General features: G+C 28.6%; 1 protein-coding gene across 3 annotated transcripts in view; it reads left to right on the top strand.

Annotated features, from left to right (window-relative positions):
• The window catches only part of LOC117178880 (glutamate receptor ionotropic, kainate 2-like), a 461802-nt gene that overhangs the window by 261734 nt on the left and 172451 nt on the right, over nt 1-27617 (top strand). For all 3 annotated transcript variants that reach the window (XM_033370402.1, XM_033370403.1, XM_033370404.1), the window contains 3 exons: nt 9464-9639; nt 9758-9811; nt 12985-13149. In XM_033370402.1, coding sequence (XP_033226293.1) covers nt 9464-9639; nt 9758-9811; nt 12985-13149 — 395 coding nt within the window. The remainder of the gene's footprint in view (nt 1-9463; nt 9640-9757; nt 9812-12984; nt 13150-27617) is intronic.

Below are 27617 nucleotides of genomic sequence, written 5' to 3'. Positions count from 1 at the left end.
ATTCATTTACCCAGTTATAAACCGTTGCTAAGGCAGGGGCAGATGTGCCATGAACTGAGTCCAATTCATTTTTTATCTCATATGGAGTTAAATCCTTTAAATAAAATTTTTTGATTACCGTTCTGAACTCGTTATTTTCCATTTTTCTTAACGAACAATTTTTTTTTTCAATTGGTTATAAAAACACGTAAACTTAGAAGATGTGGACTGTGACTACACCATATATCTAGTCGGGAGTGGTGCTGACTGAAAACAGATGATTTGGAGCGATTCGCGCGCCATCTGTTGGTCATTCTAAGGACTTATTGAATTACCCTCGTAGCTTTAAAATGAGCCCAAGAAATGTGCAAAATGTTGATTATTTCGTAAGTTATTGAAAATTAAAGAAAACTTTGAAATTTAGACTATTTTTGCAACATCTACCTAAAAACTAGACAAACTGGCTTTACCCTGGGCTTACTTTATTCAGAATTCTGAAAATAATCAACCTTTCAAAGAAAAATTTTGTAATTCTGATATGATTGAAATTTAGAGAATTTATTCAGTCATAAAAAAGAGGTTGCCCAAAAAGTTTTGCACCGCAATGCATTTCAAACCTGCAGCGTTAAAAATCAAATAATTTCAAACTTCCTTCAAAATTTAAGTTTTCCTAAATCAGTATTTTAAATCTATTTCAGTAAAAATGAACCATTTTAAAAAATTTTTAACAGGCTTTATAAAATTCACTCATTTTTATATAAAGTTCAAAACTATAGCTTGAAAATCAATTACAAAGAATTTGCATGCAAGCGGAACAACTTTACGTTAAAGGAAATTTAAAAAGATGTCAAACTGACATATACTTATAAAGTTTTTCTTTTTTCAGTAGAAAAATTTGAGAGGCAAAAATCACGCGAAAGCTAGCAAAGCATAGGAGCTTCACTATGGATAAAATCAATGAATCTTTGATTATTATATATAATAATTACAATACTGATACCATTTTTAAAAGAATGAATAGGACTGTTTTTCATATCTAACATTTATTATAAAAATAATTGGAACTCTTAAATTATAATTCTCAACCAAACTCTTGCATTTACAACCAGATAGTTGAACTTTCAAGCAAAGCAGACAAATTTTCAACAAAATAGATGAATTGTTGACCAAACAGTTCAATTATCATTTAAATTGAATAAGTCGAATTTCAAAGAAATTCGACTTTCATCCAAATAGTTAATGTTAAAATCGAATCATACACTTTAAATTACATTGAAATGATGTTTTATTCTAAATTATTCCATTTTTTCGATTTTTTACTTCATCATTTCATTTAGATAACTATGAATCTCTAAAATTTAAATTTTATTTAAAGTTGAAAATTAATAATTTAAAGAACTATCATTTATTAATTAGAAACTACATCAAATTAAATTTACTTCCAATTTCAAAAGCGTTCAGATTGAAGAAACTGTTTAATTTTTGAAAGGTTATAATTTAAAAATTTGCTCCTTAACGGCATTTAATTTTAAATTTCTCAAATGAAAAATTTAAAGCAAACAAATTTAGCCTTCAAATAAATAATTTATGAATTGAAAATGTTTAAGCTCTAAATTTAAAAGTAAAAAATTACAGAAAGAGTTTAACTTGAGTGCTTTAATTTATTGTTTAGTTCTGATTACTAAAAATAAAAAAAATGTCAGCCTTAGGAGTTCGATTTTTTTTTTAATAATCGTAAAGAGTTAAACATTTCTAAGGATTTTCAAAGAATTTTTTAGGACTTTAGTAAATTATAAAGTGTTGGAAAAATTGTATCCAGGATATCAGTGACATTCAAAAGATTGCAATGAATTCCAATGCATTTCCAGAAAACTTTAGGAAATAAAAGAAATTTCAAGGGACTTCAAGAGATTTCTACGGATTTTGGGGATTTCAGAGATTTTAAGAGATTTCAATAGATTTAAAGGATTGCAATATATTTCGCCGAATACTATTTTTCTACTTTTTTCCCGAAACTATGCTGCTATTAATACTAATTTTAATTATAAAATCAGCTAAACGCATGCCATTTCAATATTGATTTTTTTAAAATATTTGCCGGCTGAATTATTTCCCTTTTTAAGAATTTGCAGAATTCAGAAATGTAGATTCGCTACCAAGTTTCAACATCTATGATATCAATACCTAGCTAATAACTTATTATTTAACTTTGATCGATCTGATGTATAACGTTCTTTGTGTATCTTCTTTCTTACTCGGGATTCAGAAATTTCAGTACAGTAGCCATCTTATTCGAATGATAATTATTTAAATTTAAATTCGTAAAATCACTGAAGCAACTTGCTCGAGAAGACCTTGGTTCTCAATCCTGAAAAGTTTCATTACATTCTCCTTTTCAATTAGAGAACATAAATTTCTTTTAATATTGAATCAGTTAAGATGCAAATTAGAAGATAACTTTAATCTCAATCTGAACTTTGCTTTAATAACTTGACACTAAGGGCAGCAGGATAATGAACGAATTACGGAGGGGGCCAGTCTACTGTAGGCTGGTTTGCTCTATAGAACTTTTTTGATTTATACTGACATTTATATACAAAAATTAGTTTACTATACTTTTGAACTTACTACTTTATTGCAATTATTTTAATAATACGAGAATGTTTCAAATATCAAGAATGGTCGTAGGTCAGCGAAAGCCTGGAATACAGGAAAGGGTTGCGAAAGGTAGAGGATTTGTATAAGAGGCACTTTAAATAACTTTCAAGGATCGTAATTTATAATTTTAAAATGAAATCCTTGTATTCCGTTTATAAAATATTATATGTGTAACATAAATGTTCAGAGCAAATTTTTGAAATTTTTAAAATGAAATTTTCGGTCACCCTAATGTACAATTCTTAATAATAATTTATTTGCGTTGTATATGTATTTCTACTTCTTTTTTTAGTTGCTTCCTCCTGACGATTATATGTTTAGTTATCAATTTTTAGTTGTGTTTGATAATTCAACAATTCTGTTAAACGGTCTTGTTTGAAAATTCAAAGGTTTTGCTAAAAATTCATCTTATTAGATTGAAATTTAAACTACTCTGATAGAAAATTACCTTTTCGTAGAAAATTCACATTTTGATGTTGAAAAATAAATAGAAATCCTTCCTCGAATAAAATATGAACTATTTCTTTGAAAATCTTCTTCTCAGTTAAAAAATGCATCTATTTTGGTAGAAATTTAATATTTTTTGGTAGCAAATGCAACTATTAGTTGAAAATTATTCTTCTTTGGTTGAGGGCTAAACTATTTTGTTTACAAATTTGACTTTTTTGATTGAACTTAAATATTTTCAATTTGAAATTAAAATCTTCTTTTGATTGAATTATCTACTATTGCATACATAATTCATAGAGAATTCATCATTTTAGTTGAAAATGCAATTACTTGTTGAAAATTCTTTTTTTTTAGAATAATTATTTTTAAAACTAAAAATTGATCTATTCCAGTTCAAGATTGATCATTTCAGTTTAAAAATCATCTTTTTGGCTGAAGGTTTACGAACTTCGTTGAAAACTTATTTATTTTTTGATTGGAAAATATTATTTTTTTGGTCGCAAATTGATCTTTTTTAGATGAAAATTCGTCCTTTTTGATTGAAACTAATATTCTTATTTAAAAATTTCTTTATTTTGTTAAACATTCAACTGTTTAGTTAAAAATTAACTTTTTGCCTGAATATTACTATGTGTGGTTAAAAAATTCAAATGTTTTACAGAAAATTCGAATTTTGGCTTAGAAGGTTCAACAATTGGGATTAAACGTTTTTCTTTCTTGACTGACAAATATTTATTTGTTATAAATGTATCTTTAGGTTTAGTACATTCAACCTCTAGGTTTAAAGGTGAACTACTGAATTAAAATATTTTGTTTTTGGTTCAAGTTTGATCATTTATGTTGAAAATGCATCCTTTTAGTTTAAAATAAAACCATTTTATTAAAAATTCATCTTTTTGGTAATTTTTGGTAATCATCTTTTTTCTATTTTTTTAAGGAAACTTGAGTTGTTTACTAGAAAATACGTTTTTATATAGATATATCAACTATAGCATTATTTCTTAAAAATTCATTTTGTTCAAAAGTTAACTTTTTGATTGTTGATTCCAGTTTCAACAATATTTTCTTGGAATTATTGTATACAGTTGCCGTTTTTTAATGAGATATTCAAATTTTTGTACACTTTTTACTCAAAGTGAGGGAAAAATTAGTGCTATTTAACATACATGATTTTAAAAACAAATTATTATTGTTTATGAATATCTTCTTCTAAAGTAATGCCAGATAGTTGCGATTTTTTCTGAAATTTATTACTTTTTGTCAACTTTTCAGTTGGATCGAGATAATAATGGATACTGTTTAACAAAATTGTTGAACAATTTATTATGGTTTATAGGTATCTTTTCTTAGAGTAATGCCAGAAAGTTGCGGGATTTTCTGAAATCTTCAGCTTTTCTTTACCTTTTTACTTAGGAACAAATAATAAATAATAATAATATTAATTTGAAGAAAAAGGCATTGCTATATGAGAAGATAGTTGTAAGTAGTAATAATTTGTTTAAGAAATTATGTTTGTTAAATTGCATTAATTTTTACCTCGCTCTAAGTAGAACGTGGATAAAAAGTTGGGATTTTCAGAAAACACCACAATTTTCTAAAATGTCCTAAACAATGTATTTTTTTAATAATAACGAGTTTAGGCAATTACGTTTTTTATATTGACTTAATTAAAACCTCACACTAATGAAAAAGTTCATAAGAAGGGAAAAATAAATGAAAAAACTGCGATTTTCTATCATTCCAGGAGAATATCATCATTAAAAATAATACATTTTTTAAACAATTTTTTCTGTTAAACTTGATTGAATATTTCCTCGCTGTAACTGAAAATTTGATAATAAGTTAACAAAATGGGAAAACCTACGATTTTCATTCCCTATTCTAAGAGAAAATTGCTGAAAACAATAATAAATTTCTTAAACAATGCCTAATAATAATCTTCTGAATCTTATTATCACTAGAAAGTAATATTGTATGTACTAAAAACCATTTTTATTTTAAAAACTGCAAAAATATTATAATTAGCGCCAGAAACTAGAAAAACGCAATTGTTCACTTATGGTGTTTTTTGGAACGCTATAAAAACAGACTTATGGGGGTGATATTCGAAAAAAATTATTTGGTTGTATTCTATAGCTGATTGTCAAGAGAAATGTTGAATTTCAATTCGAAAAAAAAATTGCAATGCATTTACAATGCAACCTAGTTATTGAATTTATTATTTTATATTATCATTATTACATAAATGGGCTATTCAGAATATTTTTCCACATGGTTCTCTGAAAAGTAACTTTTTTAACAAGGTGCAAAAGAAAATGTGGTTATACACCGAGAGAAATTGCAAGAAATTAATTCACGGCACGACTATACACGGCATAATTCTCGAAGTTTCAGGGATTAGGCCACGGCCCTTTGTTTCCAGGTCTCGAATTCTATGCTTTTAGATCACAGAGTCCGAGACTTTAAATCACGTAAAAATTGAAGCTCTAAAATCAAGCTCTTCCGTGAATTAATCTCTTAAAATTTCTCTCCGTGTGAAACTATAAAACTGTGTTCCAAAGAGCGCGACCCACTGGAAGCAGGTGATTTTAGAAATTAATATAATTTATTTTGTCAAAAATGTTAAATTTGTATAATCAACTATATAAAATCCTGATAACCACAATTGAATCTCATCTTTAAGATGGTTACTCTCCCCTAAACAGAAAGAGTTCACTGTTTACTGAAATATGATCGTTTTGAAATCAAGATCAGATAAATCTCTGAAGTAAAGAGGAAACGAGCCAAAATGAACCTTATGAAGACCTACAAGTTGAGATGATACCTTGATTACTTAGGCGCTAGAAGTATTGATTTCATAGGGTCGACGCGATTCACGGGTTTCCGCCCATTTAAGCAACCGGTCACACGATAAGATGCTCAGCGAAGGAAAAATGAGCACGGATGATCCGGGCTTGTTCTCATAACCTCTTCTGATAGGCTCATAAAACTAGAATTTCTTTCACATATTCTCTAAGCCTCTTCCACCCAAGACTATACGCAAGAAATCAACCTCTCACGCAAGAAAAATATACTTTACAAATTGAATGTCAAAACCTGAAAGAAAAATTAAGTCATAAAGATTACTTCGAGGGTGCACAGAGACTACGACAAGATATTTTGTACACTTTTTTTATCTCTTTCATTTTTCATCACAAATCTTCACAGAATAACCCCCTAGAAAGTTAAGTTTTCAAGCTAAAAAGTTGAATTTGGTAGAAAACCGTTGACTTTTAAATACAAAAAGATGAATTTTCAACCCATAAGGATATGATCTTTTACCTAAATAGTTGAATTTTTAACAAACAAATTAATTGCAGACAAAAATGTGGCATTTACAACTAAATAGTTGAACTTTCAAATAAAAGAGGCAAATTTTATAATGAATAGTTTAATTTTGAACTTACAATGAAGAATTATAAACCAAATGTTTGACTTCTTAAACAAACGAGAATTAAATGACCTTTTAACAAAACAGTTCAATCTTCAATCTACAAAGATAAATATTTAACTAAATACTTGAATTTTCGATCTCGAAAGATGAATTTTACACAACAAAATTTTATACAACAAAATAGTTCAATTTTTAACCAAAATTGAATTTTTAATCAAATAATTAAATTTTCAAACACATAATTATCTTTTTAACTAAAATTATCAATCTTTGCCAAAATGGTTTAATTTCCCACTCAAATCATAAATCTCGAACAAAATTTTTTTATTTTAATCAGAATTATCAATCTTAATCAGAATAGTTTTATTTTGAACTAAAATTATCAGACTTTAAAAAAATAGTTTAATTTTCCATTAAAATTATCTATCTTTGACAAAACAGTTGAATTTTTAACTAAAATTATTTGCCTTCAACAAAATAGATAAATTTTGAAATCCAATAAGCAATCTTGAACAAAATCATTGTACTTTCAACTAAAATGATCAATCTGCAAAAAAATAATTGAATTTTTAACTAAAATTATCAATGTTCAACAAAGTAGTTATATTTTTAACTTAAATTATCAACATTCAACAGAATATTTGCATTTCCAAAAAAATTATCTATCTTTAACAAAATAGTTCAAGTTTTCATTAAAGTCATCAATCTACGACAAAATGATTGAATTTCAAACTCAAATTATCAATCTTGATCGAAATAGTTTAATTTTCATCCAGGATTATCAATCTGTAACGAAATAGTTATGTTTTTAAATAAAATTATAATTCTTCAATAAAATAATTTAATTTTTAACTAAACTGATTTTGAACCAAATAGTTCAATTTCCATATAAAATTATCACTTTTCAAGAAAATAGTTTTATTTTAAACTAGTAATATCAATCTTGAACAAGTCAGTTAAATTTTCAAGTAAAATGATCAATTATCAACAAAATAGTTGAATTTTTAACTAAAATTATCAATCCACTATAAAATTGCGAAATTTTAAACTGAAATTATCAATCTTGACCAAATTAGTTAAATTTTTCTCTGAAATTATCAATTTTGAAAAAAATAAATGAATTTTCCACCAATATAATAGAATCTTTTACCAAAATGACGAATTTTCAGAAAAACAGTTGGATTTTAAACAAAAAATAGATCATTTTCTGCAGAACATGTTAATTTGATTGTTAACCAAATATGGAATAATTAAATCTGTAGTTAAAAAAATTAATTTTTAGTGAAAAGAAAACGAAATTCAAACAAAATAGTTCAATTTTTAACTCTAGATACAGCTCTTTAACTTACAAAATACACTTTTAACAAAGTATGTCAACCAACGCATTTACAACAAAATTCATAAATTTCAGCCAAATTGTTGGATTATTTAATAAAATAGTTTAATCTTTAACCAAATAGTAGAATTTTTAACCAAAAAACATTAATTCTGAATGCGAAATATAATAGAGGAGCTTTCAAATAGAGTTATTTTTCAACAAACAATATCAGGATATTCTCATTTAGTTCTATTAATTGAGTTTGCATTTGAGCGAAAATATCAAGAAACGGAAAAGCATCTTGAGAACAGGGGAGAAAAGAATAATTTGAAAGCGGGTATTTAGGGTAAAGAGCGTGAAATCTGTATACTGATACTTTACTTGTAAAAATAATCACTGCTTTCCATTTTTTCAAGCATTTAACAAAACTGTTATCCACTTTTATATTTTCTATATGCAACGTCAAATGCTGCGTTACCCCCCCCCCCCCTTCCGGCGTGTAACGTAATTTTTAAACGTATTAATATATATTTTTCGTATTTGTAAAACCAAATTAAGCACATTCAGAAAATATATAAAATTTATCATTTATAATAATTAGACAAACCTAAATCCTACACTATTTAATCGATCGTTACAAAAATTTCAAGATAAATCTGTAGGATGGGATTCTCTATCCATTTTTCTATATTTCTGATTCATTAAAATTTTTCCAAGATTTATCACTTGTTATGAAGAAACATTGATTTTTCAAAAATAAGCCACATCAGTACAGATCTTCATCTCATTTCGTTCCAATTACGGGCTTTTGGAATTTGTAACATCTCTATAAGGAACAATCATCATGTTGTTTACATATTATCATGAAATAACTGTTTACAAGAGCATTCCATATTACATTATTCTTAAGCTCATTTGTTGCCTATTCTATTTGTATATACAAAAAAATAACAAATTTGTTTATTTTTATTTTGATATTTATTTATTTTGATTGAAAAAATAAGCTGCGCCTGGTCGTACCGAACAATTTTAAGCATTGTAAAAAGGGATAGACTTGTCGTCTTGAAATTTTTGGACAACTGGCCAAACTTTCAAAAAATATTTAACTACTCATCTTAAATTTCGGAATAGTGAAACACTGCATGAAAAAATTGAAATCTTGCCAAAAGACATCTACAGTGCAAGAAATTCAAAGTTTGCCAAAGATTCTGAAAAATGTCCAAGTTTTTGAAGTTATTGAAATAAAAAGGTTATAGAAACTTTGGGAATGTATTCAAAAGGAAAAAGTAAAAACTTGGCGAGATTATTATTATTAAACAAGACAGAAAATTTCTCTAAGATATCCTTTTATTCCTTTTAAAAACATTGCTAAAGTATCTCACATTCTTTTTAATGATCAAATAAAAAAATGTAGTTGTCTTTTAGAATTAATTGGAAAACTTTTATTTCATAAACTACCTTGATTGTCCTGATAAATTTTTCCTGGAGGAAATTTGTTGCATTGTAGATGTTTTTAGTAAGATGTATGTATTTTCTGAATTGATTTTTAATGTTCTCAAAAGCCCTGAAAAAATGTTTCAATTAGTCAACAAATAATACTTCACAAATTTTCGTTTTAATTTCAGGTTTAATTAAGCTTCGAGAACTCGCACGATCCCCAAAGTTGCAAGATGTAGAAATTTATATGCGACAAGCCGATCCTGAATCCTACAGACAAATTCTAACTGAAGTAAAAAGTAAAGAAATCAGAAACCTTATTGTGGATACGAAGTCTCGAAATATGCATCATTTTTTGAAAATGGTAAGCGAGAGTGTGAAAAAATTCAGTTTTAATTCTTGAAAAATAAAAAATAAATGTAAACATTAGAATTACAAGAATGTGTCAAACGTTAGAATTTATATAAAAGTTTTTTTTTCAGATTTTGCAACTACAAATGAACGACTACAAATATCACTACCTCTTCACAACGTTTGTAAGTTCTCGTTTCATTCATTAATATGTGATACATTGGAATTTGGAGACTTTAATTCTCGCAACAGAGCAATAAATTCGACAACTTTAAATGTATTAAAATTTAATCTACTTGATGAAAAATGTTATCCTGAACCATCATACAAAATGATTTCGATTAAACAAACTTCAAGTGAGACGTGCATAAAACAATGATTAATGCAAATTATCAAATGTGGATACTCAATTATCCGAAATATCGGAAGTAACATTTAAATCGGTATCAATAAATGTCGAATTATCGCTTATACATAATTCGATATATACTTGTAATTTTCTACAAAGTTCCCTTACACCTAATTTTATTTATTATTATTATAAATTATTAATTATATTAAAAAAGGCACATTGAAAAGTCATTAATGACTTCTGATTTTTGTTCATTTAACCATTTTAAGATAAAAAGGTAAAAATTCCAAAATTGATTATAATTCCAAAATTATAAAAATACATTAACTGATTAACCAAATATCTAGCTAATATCAACGTTTTCTAAATAATATTATCTAGCTATGGCTTTTCACACATTTCTGAATATAAGGTTTAAAATTTATTTGAAAGAATAATTAACAATCTTGAACCGCAAGCTTTTAAATCTAGGAAAAAATATATTGAACGATTTTGAATAGATAACGTTCCAAATCAAAGAATTTTAGATTCAGTGACATTTTGAAAAAATGTCAGTATTTAGAAATGAATAGAACGGAATTACACTAATACCATTTCCAAAAATTGTGAAAATTTAAAATTGAAAATGTAAAAATGATGTATTTTATTAGAAAAAGGTTGAAAATGTATATTTTATAATTCCAAGCGTTCCAAATTATACAATTTTATTTCGAACTAAAGAATCTCAAAATTCAATCATTTAAGATAAAAATTTCAAAAATAGGACAATTTAAAGACATCAGAAATTCAATATCTTGAAATAAGAATCTTGAAAATTGGGTGGCTTAAAATTAAAAGGAACTGAAATTGTATTATTCCTCAAAAAAACTAAATCGAACTATCATAATATAATAAATATAATAATTGAAAACTTTTCAATTATAAACCTTAAAAATTGAATCATTCTAAGAAAGCATTAAAAAAGAAGTAATTTTAAGTGGGTAACATTAAGAAAGTAAAAATTCTACTAAGGAAAGTTGAAAATTAAACAAATTCGAACCTCATTTGAAACTGAGAAAATGTTTAATTATTATGAATTGTGGCAATAAAAGTTTTTCATACTCAAACCCTTTAAATATTGAGTTATTTTAATTAAATTTAAATCGTGTTAAGATAAATAATTTACAAATGGTTGATTACATTTTTTGAAATTTTACAATTTCAAGTTTAATTGCACAATTTAAACTTATAAAAGGAAATTTTGAAAATCCTGCTTTTACATGAAAATTCAGAACGAAATATCAATATCGATTTTAGAAATTGCACAATTTTAGGTTTTTTAATTCAAATTGCTTTTATTTTTGTAAATTGAGTTTAAAATCTTCAATTATTTTGAACATTTTCAAATAAAAAATAATTTAATTTTGAATGCTTCGTTTTAAAATCTTCTCATTTTTTAAATCTGCAAATGTTTAATTGAAATATGACTGAAATTAGAATGAAACCATTTAGAATATTTAAATCTAAAATTATTAAATGTTAAACTACAAAATTATGAAATTTGAAATTAGGACCTTCCAAACATTCAGAAATGTCATACCAAATATTTTCGAATTTTAGCTTTTAAAGGAAGAAGGGTTTAGTTTCGAGATCTCAAAAATTAAACTATTTTAGAATTGCGCGTTCAACACTGTTATTTTAAATTTAAATGTTATAAATGTAAAAAAAGATAAATATTATGAATACGTATCATTTTATATAGTACCAAGTAAAATTCAAAGCCATTCGATAGATTTTTTCACTAAAAATTGGGACTTCTGTTCGAAAAGGAAAATTTCAATTAATTAAAAATTGTACTTAATTGAAAAAATTGTAATTGATTTAAACTGGACTAAAATTTAAGTAAATTTAAATTCAAAATGTTTAAATTATTGTAAACCTTTAAAGATTAATTATTTTTAAAACTTTTAAAATCACTTTTTCTGAAAATCTTTGGTTTATAAAAATAATTAGAAATAATTAATTCCGTTAATAACCATAAGTAATAAAAATTAATTATGGTGCCATATTGCCCGGCGAAAATTAAAAGACTAAATTATAATCATCGCTTGAGCCCTTTTAAAGAAAATTTTTTTCAAACTATGAGTTTTAAAATTTGCATACATGTTGATAGTAAAAGTTTTTTTCAGTTTTATTTTCAATTTGGTATTTGATCTTATATGATTTTGTATAATTTAAAAATATATCATAGAGCATCATTTAATTTTTTTAATAATGAAGATTATCAGCAAATCAGTAATTAAATGAAACTATTTCTTTTAAAATTTGGAGTTGTGACTGATTTAAAAAATGACATTAGTAGGAACAGCGCGTTATAATTCGGCTATAATTCGAAAAATGCAAAACATATTTTTTTACAAATCTCCACTTTAAAAAAGAGAAAATCTACGCTTATAGGAAATTCAAATCAAATATTAAAATTTGCTTCTTCCAAAAATATCTGAAAAATTGTATTATTTGTATTCTTTAAATATTAGAAAAATAAAAAAATATTAGCCTGCCAATTTTCAAGAAATGTATAGAAAATCAAAAAATTGATGTCACGGATGTTTAATTTACTGGAATTTTTTGGCCATAATTACGGGATTTTCTATAAATTACACACAACCTTCTAAAGTCATATTATATTTTCTGTACACACATTGGATGTAAAGGATCAACTCGGGAGGTCGTTTTCTGCAGATTTTCTCTCCCCTGTCCAAACGCCGAGGGAAATTGTAGTACATGTTACAAGGTCGGATACAGCCGCAGATTATCGCTGTTTGTGATTTAATTCCTACAGTTATTCTAAGCCCACCTTAATATAAGAAATAATATTAATCTAATCAATTTCTTGAAGAATATTCCGAGTTTTTGTCTCTAAAAAAGATTAATTTGTGGGCGTATACTGCGTTTAATGTTCTAGTTATTATAAATTTTTAATTAATGGTCATAAAGACAGTTCAATTTTCAAACTAAATTTTGCAGGATATCGAGACATTCAATCTTGATGATTTCAAACACAATTTCGTCAACATCACGGCCTTTCGACTTGTCGATGCGGAGGACTCCATCGTACGAGGCATTTTAAAGGATATGGAGCGCTTTCAACCAGCTGGAAACACGATACTCAATAAATCTCATGTCATTGAGGTAAGACTCAATTCTAAACTAAATGATTGAATACGTGTACTAACCATTCTAAATATGTACGCAAACTTAAAAAAAACTATTGAAATCACTACGTCTTTTTCATAGATATCTCTCACAAAAAGAAAATTAAAGATACAGAGATTCGAATCATTTCAAATAAATATAGTTATGTTTCAAGAAATATGTCAAATGTCAAATTCAAATGTTAAATAATAACATTTGTTTTTTTGAAAAATCAAAGTTTAAATTAAATCACCTTGAAGATCTTCAAATGCGCTCATATGCGCTATAAAGAAAATTTTTTTGCGCCACATTGATGACCGAGTTATCAGCTATCAAAATGGGGGGGGGGCTGGCGTAATTATTCTAAACTAATCACATTTTTTCAAATTCATCATAGCTATCTGTCATAATTTCAAATGCGCTCAAATGCACTACCACTAAAAAATTTTGCGCTAGCTAATTAACAAAGATATCATATTGGGGGAGGGGGGCAGTGTAACGTAAAGGTGTTAAATCTTTAACAGTAATGTGCAATATAAAGTTGTGGAAATAGATTTATTCGATTTATTGTCTCAGATTCTTTTTATTTTGTTGGTCATCACTTCGTAAAATGTTGTTACCTCCATATCTTGGGTAATTTTCAAGATTTTCAAAAAATTTTATAGCGCATCTTAGCGCATTTGAAGGCCAATGAATCCATGTCCGCAACTTTATATTGCAAATCACTGTTGAAGATTTAACACCTGCGTTACACTGACCCCTCCTCCCCCAATATGATATCTTTGTTAATTAGCTAGCGCATATTTTCTAGAGATGGCGCATTTGAACACATTTGAATTTTTAACAGATAGCTATGTTGAATTTAAAAAAATGTTATTAGTTTATAAAAATTACGCCACCCCCCCCCCCCCCCCCCCCATTTTAATCGCTGATAACTGATATAACTGATATAACTTCTACAGTTTTTTGGCGCAACATTTTTTAACGGTGGCGCATTTGAGCGCATTTGGGGCGCAATTAAGTGGGCTATAAAAAACCTTCAAATTATTCACTTTCACTTTACCATTATTGTCAATGATTTTTTAGAAATTTTATATCTCATTTTTAAGGAAAATAATAATTTTTCTTGTTGCACATTTTTCTATGTCAAGTAACCTTTTTTTAATTTACTTATTATATATTTTATAAAATGAGAAATAATTAAGATTATTATTTTCCTTAAAAATGAGTTCCAAAATTTTAATTAAATGATTCGCAGTGATAGAGATGTAAAAAGAGATAATTATATTTATATGAGAAGTTCATAGTGTATTTTTAAAACAATGAAAGAAGAAAAAAACCACAAATCAATAAGAAAGGCAAAACTCAAATAGACTTAAATACTCTAAAAAGACCTCTAAATCATATACGATTTAGAATGTTTTTAATTTGTTGACTAAACTAGTGCAACTTCGGCCAGTGAGCCCTTTCAGATTCGAAAATAATTGTATGCCTTATAACCGAGCTCATAATATGAATCACCCGACTAAATATAAATTAATACAAGAGTCATAGATTGAAAATTTACAGAAATGTTATAATAAAAACTCTCTTTGTGATTTACTTCAGTCACATCCAGAAAAATAATTACGTGATCCAGTGAAAAAATTATTAACGAAAAAACTTAAATACCGTCACCGATCTAATAAACATTTCAGTTATCTTAGTTACTTTTGATGTCGCAAATATTTGACAGATTTAATTTTTGTTTTGAAAAATACCCTAGAGAATTTTTATTTTCTGATAAATTTTAATTTGAAAATCCAAATCTTTCGTTTGAAATCTCAAAAACTGTCGTTTGACTGGGTTACATTCAATTGTGGACACATTGAAAACAAATTTTTATGCTATATTTCCAAGTATTGAACTTATTATAAACTTTTTTTCTAATTGAATAGAAGGCAGTATTTTTCTCGGGGCAAAATATTGTTGACTTTTTTTCATTTACATAAATTATAGTCTCGATTTATTCAGGTTCAAGAACGTGTTTCAAAGAAACAAATTTTTTACGGAATTTAACGAGAGTTTACAATGATTCCAAATGAATTTCAAAGATTACAAGAGTTTTCAAACAATAACCTTGTACAATTTCAGAGAGACTCTAAATTTTCCAAGATTTTAACGTACTTTAAGGAGTTTAATCGACTTCACAGAGAGTTTACTGGCTTTTCAAGAATTTCAAGAGATATCGAAATATTTTGACAGATTTTGAGTGATTCTAAGGAAATTTAAGAATTTAAGAACGATTTCCCCAGATTCCAAGAAATTTTAAGAGATTTAGATTATTCGAGGGAATTTAAAGATATTTCAGGGAATATTTTATGGGATCTTGTAGAATTTTAAAATTATTCAAAACATTTCAAGGATTTTAACCAATTTTTAGAACTTCTAAGGGATTTCCACGGATTTTAAAGGCATAAAAGAGATTCTTATACACAGAAAATCGCCGATCCACCAAAGTACACCGAAATCGGTGTTCAATAGAGTTGCAAAAAATTTGAGCCACACAGGTTCATTCGGATAATCTAGGGGCAAAGCATCATTTAGACACTGTTTTTTCTCATCCAGTGCAACGTGAAGTGTCGTCTACAAACTGTAAGTCACCAGTCAAGATAATTTTGTCGGTCATTATTTGAGTAAAACAGATATTAAAAGCAGGTAAGTTATAATAATAATTACCTAACTTTTTATTTCCTCCTATTTACCAGCAACTAAATAGTCTTGGAAGAAAAATAGTACTTGGCGTGATATAATATCCAAATGTTAGGTTAGCCAAAACCTACTATGACATTCAAACCACCAAAACCGGGATGTACAAACTAAGTCGCGACCGTTTGCATCGAAATTGATGCCTGGTCATTCGAACAAATTTCCACTATATTTTCTGCGGAAGTTAAAGGTATCTTAGATATCTAATCTTCCAGTGGCTAGTGTCATACATGAAAGATAAGGTAAATAGAATTGTATAATAAAAACAGAAATTTGTTTTTCGTGATGAGTGGGGATGTAAATTTGCATGAAACTTTAGCCTGATGAAAAGTTTCATGAAACATTGGGAGTTTCGTGAAACATTGCAATGTTTCAAATATAGCGGCGGGAGCATTCAAACTGATAAGATAAAAGCCTATTAGGTATTTTCACTTCAATAAACAGCTAACTTCACTTCGTAGATTGCTAAGGGGAAAATAAGGGACCAAATGTATGGGATTCAGTTCATTTTTGCCCTATTTTGCTAATATCTTCGTAAAAGGTAATTTTTTCCTGTCGGCTGATTTATTTTTCCGGTTTGCACTGTGGACCAATGATGACAATGTTGGCACCCTGAGCTACTACGATTGCGTTAGAACTGAACGCTGGTTGGCCACACTTGGCGCGCGATTCAAAATTAAATGTAAAAAAAACAATTCTTGTAATTTAAATAAATAATTATTAATATATGCACACGAATGTATTCAAATTGTGTGAATTTTGATTTCAGACAAGAAAAAAGTGTATAACACATATTTTATAAATAATCATTTATTTTCATTGAACTCCAAGAACTGACTTATAGTTCACAAAACATTTTGTAATAGATAGATTTGTTGCAATACCATATAATGTTTCTGCAGCTTAATATATAGAAGTTAATTGTAGAATTTAATAATGATAATATTTGAATGTTTCTAAAAGTAATTTCAGCTGAGAATATTGTTCTTTTCGATTAAAAACTTATAATTAATTATTTTTAATCACTTTTCCAAGAAATTCCTTTTTGAATTAAATGTTTTGTAAAATATAAGTTGGTCTTTGGAATTCAATGAAAATAAACTGTTATTTATATAATATATATGTTATATTTTTCATGCCTGAAATCAAATGTTACACGATTTGTATGCATTATTGTCTATATTTTAATAATTATTTATTTAAATTACAAGAATTGTTTGTTAATGTTATTTTGAATCGCGCTTGAAAGGGTAGACAACCAGCGCTCAGCCCTAACGCACGAATGAATGAAAATTATTATCATTTCATTATTGCATTAAATAGTCCCTAAAAAAACAAAAACCATTTTTCAATTGCACTTATACAGAAAAATTACTTTATACGAAGATATTAGAAAAATAGAGCAAAAATTAACCGATTCCCATGCATTTGGTCAATTGTTATCCCCTCAGTATTCAACGAAGTGAAGTGAGCTAGTGATTGGAGTGAAAATACCTTATTGTATATGTAGACGGTCATGACTTTTTCTATACATCCCAGCTTTAGTTTAAATGTCGAAGGGCATGACTAACCTAACTTTTGGAAGTTGCATTAGGAAGTTATAATTTTATTCGAAGTAACTGGTACGCCCTATTAAATGAAAGAAATTTGAAAATTAGGCAAATATTGTTTCAACTGGTTTCCTTATTAACAATTATTTAGGCTAATATCGCAAAACGAATAGTTGCTTTGATAGGTGTTCAGGTGGCTGACAGCGCGGTTCAGAACTCCACAACTCTGCATGAGTCAAAATTCAGTCTCCAAATAATACTTTCCCCAAGATGCCCACGTGGGCACCTACGTTCAGAGGAATTCATTTGAGACTTGAAAACTCTCTCGAATGATAATTGGCAGCCCAATGAAATTCGAGCTGCAACAAATGTAACACCAGCGTTTTTCTGTGTGGAATATTGAAGACTCTAAGCGATTACAGGAATTTTCACAGTTTTTAAAGAGGTTCAAGGTATTTTAAGAAATTTTAAGAGATTTCAAAATAAGTCATGGAATTTCAAAAGGTTTCAGATAATTTCTGGGGATAACGAAGTATTTTTACGAATTTAAAGTATACTAGGGGATTTAAATGAGATTGTCAGCATTTGAAAAGATTTAAGAGAATTCAAAAAATTTTAATGATTTTAAATGATTTTGACAGCTTTTCATGATTTCACAGGGTTTTACAGAAAATAAAGATGTTTTTAAATATTTCAATTTTTAAAAGGATTTCAAAGACTTTAAGCTTTTAATGGACCTCGTGAGATTTTATATCTATTAACGAAATTTCAAGGATTTTTGAATAGCATGTAATTAATTTATAGTATTTCGAGAAATTTCAATGCCTTTTAAAATATTTTAATATATTATGAGAATTCCAAGAGATTCGGAAATATTCGTACGGATTTCAAAGATTTCACTGAATATTTAAAGGTATCTAGGCATCTAGGTAAGATCTAGGTAAAGATATCTAATTATCTCAATAGTCCTAAAGTTATTTTAAGAGATTATATACAATATCCATAAACTTTCAAGGATTTTAAAGAATTTTCACTAGATTTGTAAAATATAATAGATTGACAAAAAATTTCCAAAAAAATTAGCGGAATTTCAAATGATTGCAAAGATTTCCAAGAATTCTAAATGCTTTTATGAAATATGTAAACAATATTTCAAAAATAGTTTAACTTCACTACTATACATTTTTAGTTGGTCGTATGTTATACGAAATAATACATTATAAAAAGATAGTCAAGCGCGCCTACAAAAAACTATTTCGAAGACATTAGTTGATTCGCTTAATCTTCACCCTCTGATACTTTCCCTCCCCTCACTTCACAATTTGCCCCCTCTCGAACTTCTTTCTCCTACATTGCTCTATATCTACGCTTCAGCAACTAGTACTTTTCTTCCCCTACTACCCTTATCCAGCTCTCACTCCCCTCCCCTTCTTAGCATCATTTCTAATTATCTTCCCGACTTCCCCTCCCTAATTTGTCCTCACTATCACTACCTTCAAATTCCATAATCCCTCCTCTCTTCTCCTACATTCCCACCATCCTTTTCTATCATCTACCCCAACTTCCCACACCCTCATTTTCCCTCACTTCTCCTACTGATCTTCTATTTATTCTCTCTTATTTCACCTCTCCACACTTTCGCAATTTCCCTCGCCTCATTCCCTATCAATTTCTATCCCTTTATTTTTCCTCTCCTCACCTCCCTATCCCTAATTTCCCATTGATCCCCTACTTCTTATTTACCCTTCAATCCTTTTCCTTGGAAAAAAGTAAGAAAGGCGAATGGGCGAGGAGAATAATGACTCCTGCCCGAGACTACAAAAGCCTAAAAAGAAGTCAAACAAATAATGATATAATGCAGTATAAAAATTAATTTTTCAAACCAAACCAGGCAGGAATTAGCATATTGGAAAAAAATGAAATAGATTAAACTTACATAAAAAATGCTTTGAACCCTCCCACCCCCTGAATGAGGATTCGTAAGATTTTCCGAAACCCTCTCCCTCTTAAAAAATCCTTACATAATTAACTGATGCTCTCTTAAATGTGTGAGCCTTTTTTAATTTCATTACATATTATGTACATTATTTTTATTTAGTCAGAAACCTAATACCTGAAACCGCGATAAAATGAAAACTTTCCGACATCAGGTTATTTAGCGCACCGGATTATTAAAAAAGTTATTAAATCAAACGATTTGCAATTCATAGGAAGACTCGAAGTTCGAGATGAACTAGTGGAGAAAAAAAGAGAGAGAAAAGCGATGCAAGAATGACTTATTTCACACTTCTCTAAACTTTCCTGAATTTATATGCTTAACTTTTTATCGTATAGAATAATATAACAGGCGATATAATAATCTGACACAGGAGAAATTTACACACACACAAATACTGTTCTGAATCAAACTCATTCCAGAAAAAATTGTCATTCCTGTCTTCCTTTTTCCAGGCTGCTTTCATTTGTCTAGTACATTCAAATGTTAAGATTCAAGTCCTTGAATATAAACAGATTTGAAATTTAATGTATTTGCAACTGAATTGAAAAGTAATGCATTGAACGTGAAATAAAAATTTTAAGAATTTAATATTTAGTTATGACTAATTTTAAATTTAATCAATTTTAACTAGGAAGCATTTTAAGAATGGTCAAGTTTTAGTTCTAAAGCCTCTAAAATTGAACAAGACGAGTATTTTTAAATAATATATTCATTATTTTTTAAATTTACAATTAATAGTTCTTAGACTTGTAATTTTATCTATTGGAACGATAAAAATGTTTCTTGAAATTCTAAAAAGCAGCAATGATTTTAAATTGCATGCCTTAAGAATAAAAGAACTTAAAAGAATCGCTTTGGCTACGCTGTCCAAAATTTTTGTACAAGTAGTCGGATTTATTCAGTGAAATAGAGGGACCTGAAAAAGGAGCTACTTTTCTGAAATGATGTATAGATAGACGAATTTGTTCGGTAAATACTAATTCAAATAAAAATTTCAAATATTTAATAACTTCATGGACAATTTTAGAATAAAGACTTTTCCAAAACAAATACAGTGAGACTTCCATAATTTGAAGTGACATGCGGCGCGGAAAAAAATTTGAATTATCCAATAATGCAGTTTTCAGGTTTCATATTATATATATATTAGACTGAAAATACATGTGCAGACAAAAAAATTATTTCTCGTGAAAATTATTTGGTGGCCCTGAAAAGGACCGATTGTAATAAATATTAGTTCGACTTATTAACGTGTCTACTAGTCTATGGTTATAACCACGCGTTTTTATGTCCTGCTAAAAAAGTCTGTTTTTCTTTTCTGAACGCAGAAGCTCCTGCTTTCACAATAATCCTTAAGCACATTCAAATTCATTGAATATGAAATCTGAATTATTACACTTGACTTGGACAAATTTGCAAACAGTATTTCGCACATCTGCAGCATGATTAGGTGTTACTGGTTCAGTTTTAACGCTCATGTTACAAGCGTCATCATCTTCTTCTGATTCCTAATTCACAACTTGAAGTATTTCAAGATTGCTAGGGTATTCAGCAACGAGTTCATTGACATTCACGTTTGTGAACTCTTTGAAAGTTATATCTGTGCAGACGATTTGATTTTTGTAATTCTGTAGAATGATTTGCTTCGTCGATCACCTGACTCTCTGCTGATTTTTCGGTTTTTACAAAACAAGCTTTCCGAAAGCAATTAGCAATTGTTGCAACTTTTACATCTGCCCAGGCTTTATGCAGTTCAACAATTCTTTTCAGCAAATTGATTTCAACTTCTCCTCTTCTCTCTTCCAAAACGTTGATCAATTTGTGACGACTCTTTTTCGGTAATGGAACTTTATGTTTTTTATAATCCTCTGGCCTATCAGTTGTAGCCTGGATGTTGTATTTTAAGATAAGTGAACAGCCCTTATAACTTTCAGGGTTCGGATCAATATTTTTGGATGAGCTGGACAGTTGTCTACAAATAACAAGACTTTTCGTTGCTGTCGATGAAATTTTTTATCCATTTTTCTGAAGCCAGTTTTCGTATATGGAACTTGTCATCCACGATTTTTTTGTTCTCATAATTTACTGGTAGTGACTTTAGTCCTTTAAAACAACGTGATTTTCTACTTTTCCCACAATTAGTAACTTCTCTTCTTCTGTGCCACACATATTAGCAACAACCATCACAGTGATACGTTTCTTACTCTTCTTTCCTACGTGAAAATCTCAATTTTTAAAAGCTAGAGTATTGTCATGTAGCATCTAAAGAACAACCCAAATTCGTCAGCATTAAATATATCTTCCTCCAAATATTCTTGCAGTAAAATTGGTAGCACTTTCGAACGATACGTCTCACAATCCACTTCTGAGACAAATGCAGTTTCTTCACTCAAAACTCGATGAACAATTCCACTTCTATTCCTGAATTTGTCCAGCCACACAACACTAGCCTTGAAATGATCGTGTCCTCGCTTTCAAGCAAAATGTTGAGCCTTTTCTCTGCTTATTAAACCTTTAATAATTTCAGATTTTTTAGCAAACTTTTTGTTTCGTGTTTGTATCAGCAATATCTCAACAATGGCTTATTAAAAATTATTTTTCTTTTAAGATATGTTACAAACTGTTCTAAACGGAAATTGGATTTTTTTGTTGTCCTGAGTACTTTTCAACCCTTCAACGATGGCTTTTTCTACTTCCGAAAAAGATGAGAGCTTCATGCTTTTTCGATCCGGTTGAAACGAAGACTCTTCGAAAGCAGAGAAAATTTTCTCTTTGTTCTTAACAATGGTTGTTAATGTGTTTGCTGGTATAGCAAAGGTTGCCGCAATGTCTTTCTTTTTCTTTGTGCTATTTTAAACTTTAAGAATAATTTTTATCTTGTCAGGTAAAATTAAAGCTTTGTAATTCTTTCTCTCCACATTATACGCAAGATTGTTAACTTTGGAATTCAAACGGAAAACTTAGACTGAGTATGTTGCAACATTGGTTCCTACTATATATACTACTTTTGAAAGCATAGTGGACACGATAGTCAATTTTGATTGACTGTAACCATCTTAGTGAGTGATTACAAAGTTTCTCCACCTTTCATAAGTCCTCCAAACATGATCAACATAATAAGCAGAAAAGATCGAGAAATTACTGTCTGGCCTAAAGCGGCCAGAACTCAGGTATACATTGTCTATACATCCAGGTATGCATCTTCTTTGTGTTTCGAAATTGAAAGCTCTTGTGCTTCGAATTATCGAATCTATAAACTCTCTCGGGACGTCAAATTTAAATCGAATTAATGAAAACTTCAAATAATCGAAATTCGAATTATGGAATATTTTTACCATTGCATGGATAGGAGTTTTGACAGGGACCAACAAAAAACTTCGAACAGTTTTTAGTTGAGCTTAAAATTTTCGGATTTCACTTCTAAATCTTGTAAAAGGATATAAGTTCCAAAATAGTATAAGTTCATTTTCAGATCTTCAAAATTGGAGAATATCAAATTAAAAATCTTTACAGTTACGCGTTTTTCTTTTTGGAGTTTCCAAATTTTAACTGAATAAAATTAAAAACTTGAAATATTTGTAATTAGGCAATATGTATTAAAATTATTCGACATTTGACAATCTGGAAATGAGGAACACGTTTATTATTTTTCAAATGGCCGATTTCCATCACAAGCCATTAAAAAACTTTACAGCTAAATAATTTTACAGATTCAAAATCAGGCCTTAAAAATAGAATTTAACACTTAAGGCCATGTGATGAGTGGGTCACGTGACCAGATTCCTACCTTACCGCCACTTTTTTTTATTTTCCAACTTATATTCACACGAAACGTCACAAAAAGTTGAAAATTTGGGATACTAAACAAGAAGGACTAAGAATGGTGAGTCTGGTCTTAAACTTTAATAATTATAAAAAAAGTTTTTTGTTGTAAATAATTTTTTGTGCTATTTTTATAATTATTGAAAATCAAGACCAGACCCACCTTTCTTATTGCTTCTTATTTATTATCCCAAATTTTCAACTCGATGTAGCGCTTCGTGTGAATATAAGTTGGGAAATAAAAAAAGTGGCGGTAAGGTAGGAATTTGGTCATGTGACCCACTCATCACGTGGCCTTAAATGAATAAATATGATTATTCAAATAATAAAATATTTTAAGTTAATAGCATTTATATAATAACAAGCTTAAGACTTTTAGTAGTAAACAATTTAAAATTCAATGCGTGCAATTTTGAATTACGGAAAACTGTAAACATATTAAATTCCAAGCAAGGTCAAAAACTTAATGTTTTAAATTTACTTGAAAGTGTTTAAATTGTGCAATTTCCCATTGGAAATCTAGTATTCCATGCTTCGTCCGCATGTAGTAGTTCCTCACTCTCGAAAACGAGAAATGAGAATTTGATTTTCCGGATGGAACCCGAGAAACCGAAATACAAATGACAGAAATGGTAAATTCAAGATATTGCATGTTAATCAAAACTAAAGTTAGCCATGAGATCAAAATGGAGATTAAGAGTTATTGAAACCTTGTGTGCAATTAAGTAATCATATTAATAGGATTACAAACAACAAATATTGGAGATTAAATTAAGCAGATTTTTTTTATCTTCACTAATTTACTAACATTATCAGTACAAAATCCATTTTTCTTAAAGCGAATAGTTCCCATCTATGAAAGTATTCTGACACCGTGAAGAAATCAACCTGTTTCACATTCATTCAATAAATAAACTCAAAAATGTAACTACATAATTTAATTTTAATAGAAATTGAAATCTTCAACTCTATTTTCTTGGACTGTTATTTGAAAATTTCGATATAATTAAAACGCGCGTTATTTACAAGTTAATAAAGAACACTTCTTTAAATTACTTTTATATCTATAAATGCCTTTATTTTTCTTCTAATTTATATTATTCTCGTGTGATTTAATTCCCTAGAAAGTACTGCAGGAATTGGTATAAAATATCAAAATAGTTAAAAATATGTTCAGTTTCACCGAGATCATTTCAGGTAATGAGAAATTTTCACTGAATCTTTTTTAAATCTTAAAAGCCCTAAAAAATGTATGGGACAAAGTACTAGAAAAGTTCCATCTGATTTTTTTTGAAATTGTTACAAGTGTTCATGGGGTTTATGTTATAGGAAGGTCCTCCTGAAATTGAAGTAAATAACCAAAACAGTTCAAAATATGTAAAAATTTATAAAATGTAACTTATCTCGTACTTTTATCCCAAAAATGATGATGAAGCTATAAAATTTTTCAAACTATTAAGTGGAACTTTTCCGGTATATTTGTCCTAAAAAAGTTCCGCTAATCAAAACAAAATTAAGTGAGACTTTTGCAGAACTTTTGTCCTAAAAGATTCCAAGTGAAACAAGACATACTTATGCACTCTTTATGTACTGTAATACTATTTCCATAGAACTTTTTTGAAACATAAATTGAACAATTACTAAACCCAACTTTGAAAAAAATTAAACAAAACTTATCTAGTACTTTTGTCATGACAATCATTAGAAACCTATCCCAAAGTAAAAAAGAATCTTACGGGATTTTCCCAGTATTTATGGGAGAATTTCATCTTTAAAAAAGTCCTGGTGAAACGGCTCATGTTTTGAACTTTTTTGTCACTTCAGTTCTAATTTAGTAGCATTTCAGTAGGACATAATTCCTATCACTACTTGCAAAAATGTCGAAAAAAATAAAATAGAACTAATCTAATAGTTTAGCCACGAAAATTATTGTCCCCTAATTAGACTTTTAACCATTTTTAAGAATAGTTGATTTGTCTCATATGTACCTAGTTATTTAGCAAGACTGAATTTGGAATCACAATGGAAATGCTTTTATTCGGAAAATAATAGAAATCTATTTTACCAGATAATCCTAAACAAATTCTTATGTCACTGAAGTTCGCAATGTTTATAAACGAAAATATGTCATTTTTAAAAATTACTCATATCAATTTTTTGTAGTCCAGTTGTCGTCAAAATGACGTTTTATATAATTCTAGAAGGTAATACCTCATTATAACGTTATATTTACTATTTTACCGAAATAAACTATATATTGTATTTGAAAAAAATTGTAGCTTTCCAGAAAGCGTTGGGTATAGTCTTCCGATGATGATATTAAAGAGATCCTATTTTCGGTGTTACCTAACATCAAATAAAAGTAATTAACAAAAGAAAGTCCAACAGCCGACGGCTTAGCGGAAAGTTATAATTTTTTCCGAATATCAAATACAATAGGACCCGTCAGATCGGCCAAAATTTGTTTCTGCTACCTGGGTGATCGAAAGTTGAGACACGGTCTGTTTAATCTTGACGAGTCTTACTGTTAATTTTACTTCATCAGAATAATAAATATGACGTTATAATAAGTTCTTACCATACAAAATCATATATTGCATAATTTTTACGACAATTGAACAACAGAAAATGGATTTGAGTTGGTAATTATTTTTTAAAAGTTGGATATATTGGTTTATAAACGTTGCAAACTTCAGTGACATCAGATTTGTCCTATTCGAGTTCATTTAAGGCATAACATTCTTACTGAAATCTCAACACTTCACAGGCTTTCTTGGCATCTAGAATGTTTTACTTCCGACACCTATGTATAATCAAGATATAAACTTCTGAAATGTCGATACATCATGAAATTTTGCAGGGAAAAGAAATGGGAATTTGTTTCGAACGATTCGAAATAATACTGACAAATGACGACTGGTGCGTTGAATCTGAGGGTTTTTGAGACTAGAAGAAGTTTTTTCATCGTCATATCGACGTTCGCTCGACAGTGGGATTTTTCATTCATGCCTTTCAAGCATCAGAGAGCTAGGTGGATCCTTCACTTCGAGTAGTGCTTTGGTTGCCGAGAATCGTCGTGACGGTTCCCTTACCATCCCTTACCACTTCTATTGCCAACCAAGGAAAAAAATAAGACCCATATTAGAGTGAGAGATATAGCCTGATTTATGGCGCAAACAGCAGAGGTTATCCACCGGCGCTTGGGTAAATTCAGTGATTCATTGGCCAGTCTACTAGCGGCGTGCAAAATCCTTGCACATTCAGGATTTTCATCCTGCTTCATCCATCTCTGCTTTATCTGTTTGAAAAACTCCTCTAATTATCTGCCTTAACGGCGAACTTAAGAGCCCAAAAGGAAAAACTAACTAGGTGCTTAATAAATCGAGTTAAGAGATGTAGGCGAAATTTTTGTCTTGTTGCTACAATTGAGATATATTTGGTTACTTAACTCTGTCCTTGAATCATGGTACTTATACTTTTAACTTCCTGACAAAACAATTAGCAACACAGTAGTGTAGAGTGGGACAGAACCGACTGGTTAATATTCTTTTAGTTATAAATGTTATTATTATATACGTATTAATTATCTTAATAAAACTATGATTTGATCAGGATTTAGTATTTCATGGATTGGAAATTTATGTTTAAATATATGCAGCAAGAAGCAAATTGTCTTTTTATTGAAAACTGTAGTATGACGTCTTATTCGTTGACATTCTTCTAGGCAGCAATAGTGAAGCCTGAGCTATTTTATAACTTTAAGAAATTTTAGACTTGGATGAAGACACATTTTTATAATTACTGGATAGAATAATATTTCATAAAATTGCATAAAATAGATTATTTCACGGAAAGATCATCAAACCTGAAATTAACAAGGATCTGAAATATTCCTTGTTTGCCATAGGCAGTTTAAATCTTTTAGAAATGTTAGTCAGAACTATGTAAATCTATAGAATCCCTTGTAGAAAAAAAATCATTTCCAGAGTAAAATATTTGCTTTTTATGTTCGAAAATTAATTTGTTACCCTGAAGATTTAACTTTAACTTTTACATTTTTGTACTTTTTACTTTTGATATCTTCCGAAGAGAAAAATGATAAAAAGTATGAAAAAATAACAAATTTAAAAAATGAATAAACTTCTAATTCAATGCCTTAAAATATTTGATTATTAAAATAATATACTTCACCACCTTTTGATTGAAATAAATTATAACAATTTAAGCTTTTAAAATTTTTTACGTATGAATTTATTTAAACATAAATTAAAAGAAAGTCCAGGGAAAGTTTTAAAAACAAAATTTTACAAAAACTCTTGTGTTTAAACTTGTAGCTATATTAAAAG

This window comes from Belonocnema kinseyi, chromosome 8, assembly GCF_010883055.1.
Source record: "Belonocnema kinseyi isolate 2016_QV_RU_SX_M_011 chromosome 8, B_treatae_v1, whole genome shotgun sequence".
In the NCBI taxonomy this organism is placed as follows: domain Eukaryota; kingdom Metazoa; phylum Arthropoda; class Insecta; order Hymenoptera; family Cynipidae; genus Belonocnema; species Belonocnema kinseyi.
Note: the sequence above shows the minus strand (reverse complement) of the source record. Positions and strands in the feature narration are given on the sequence as shown.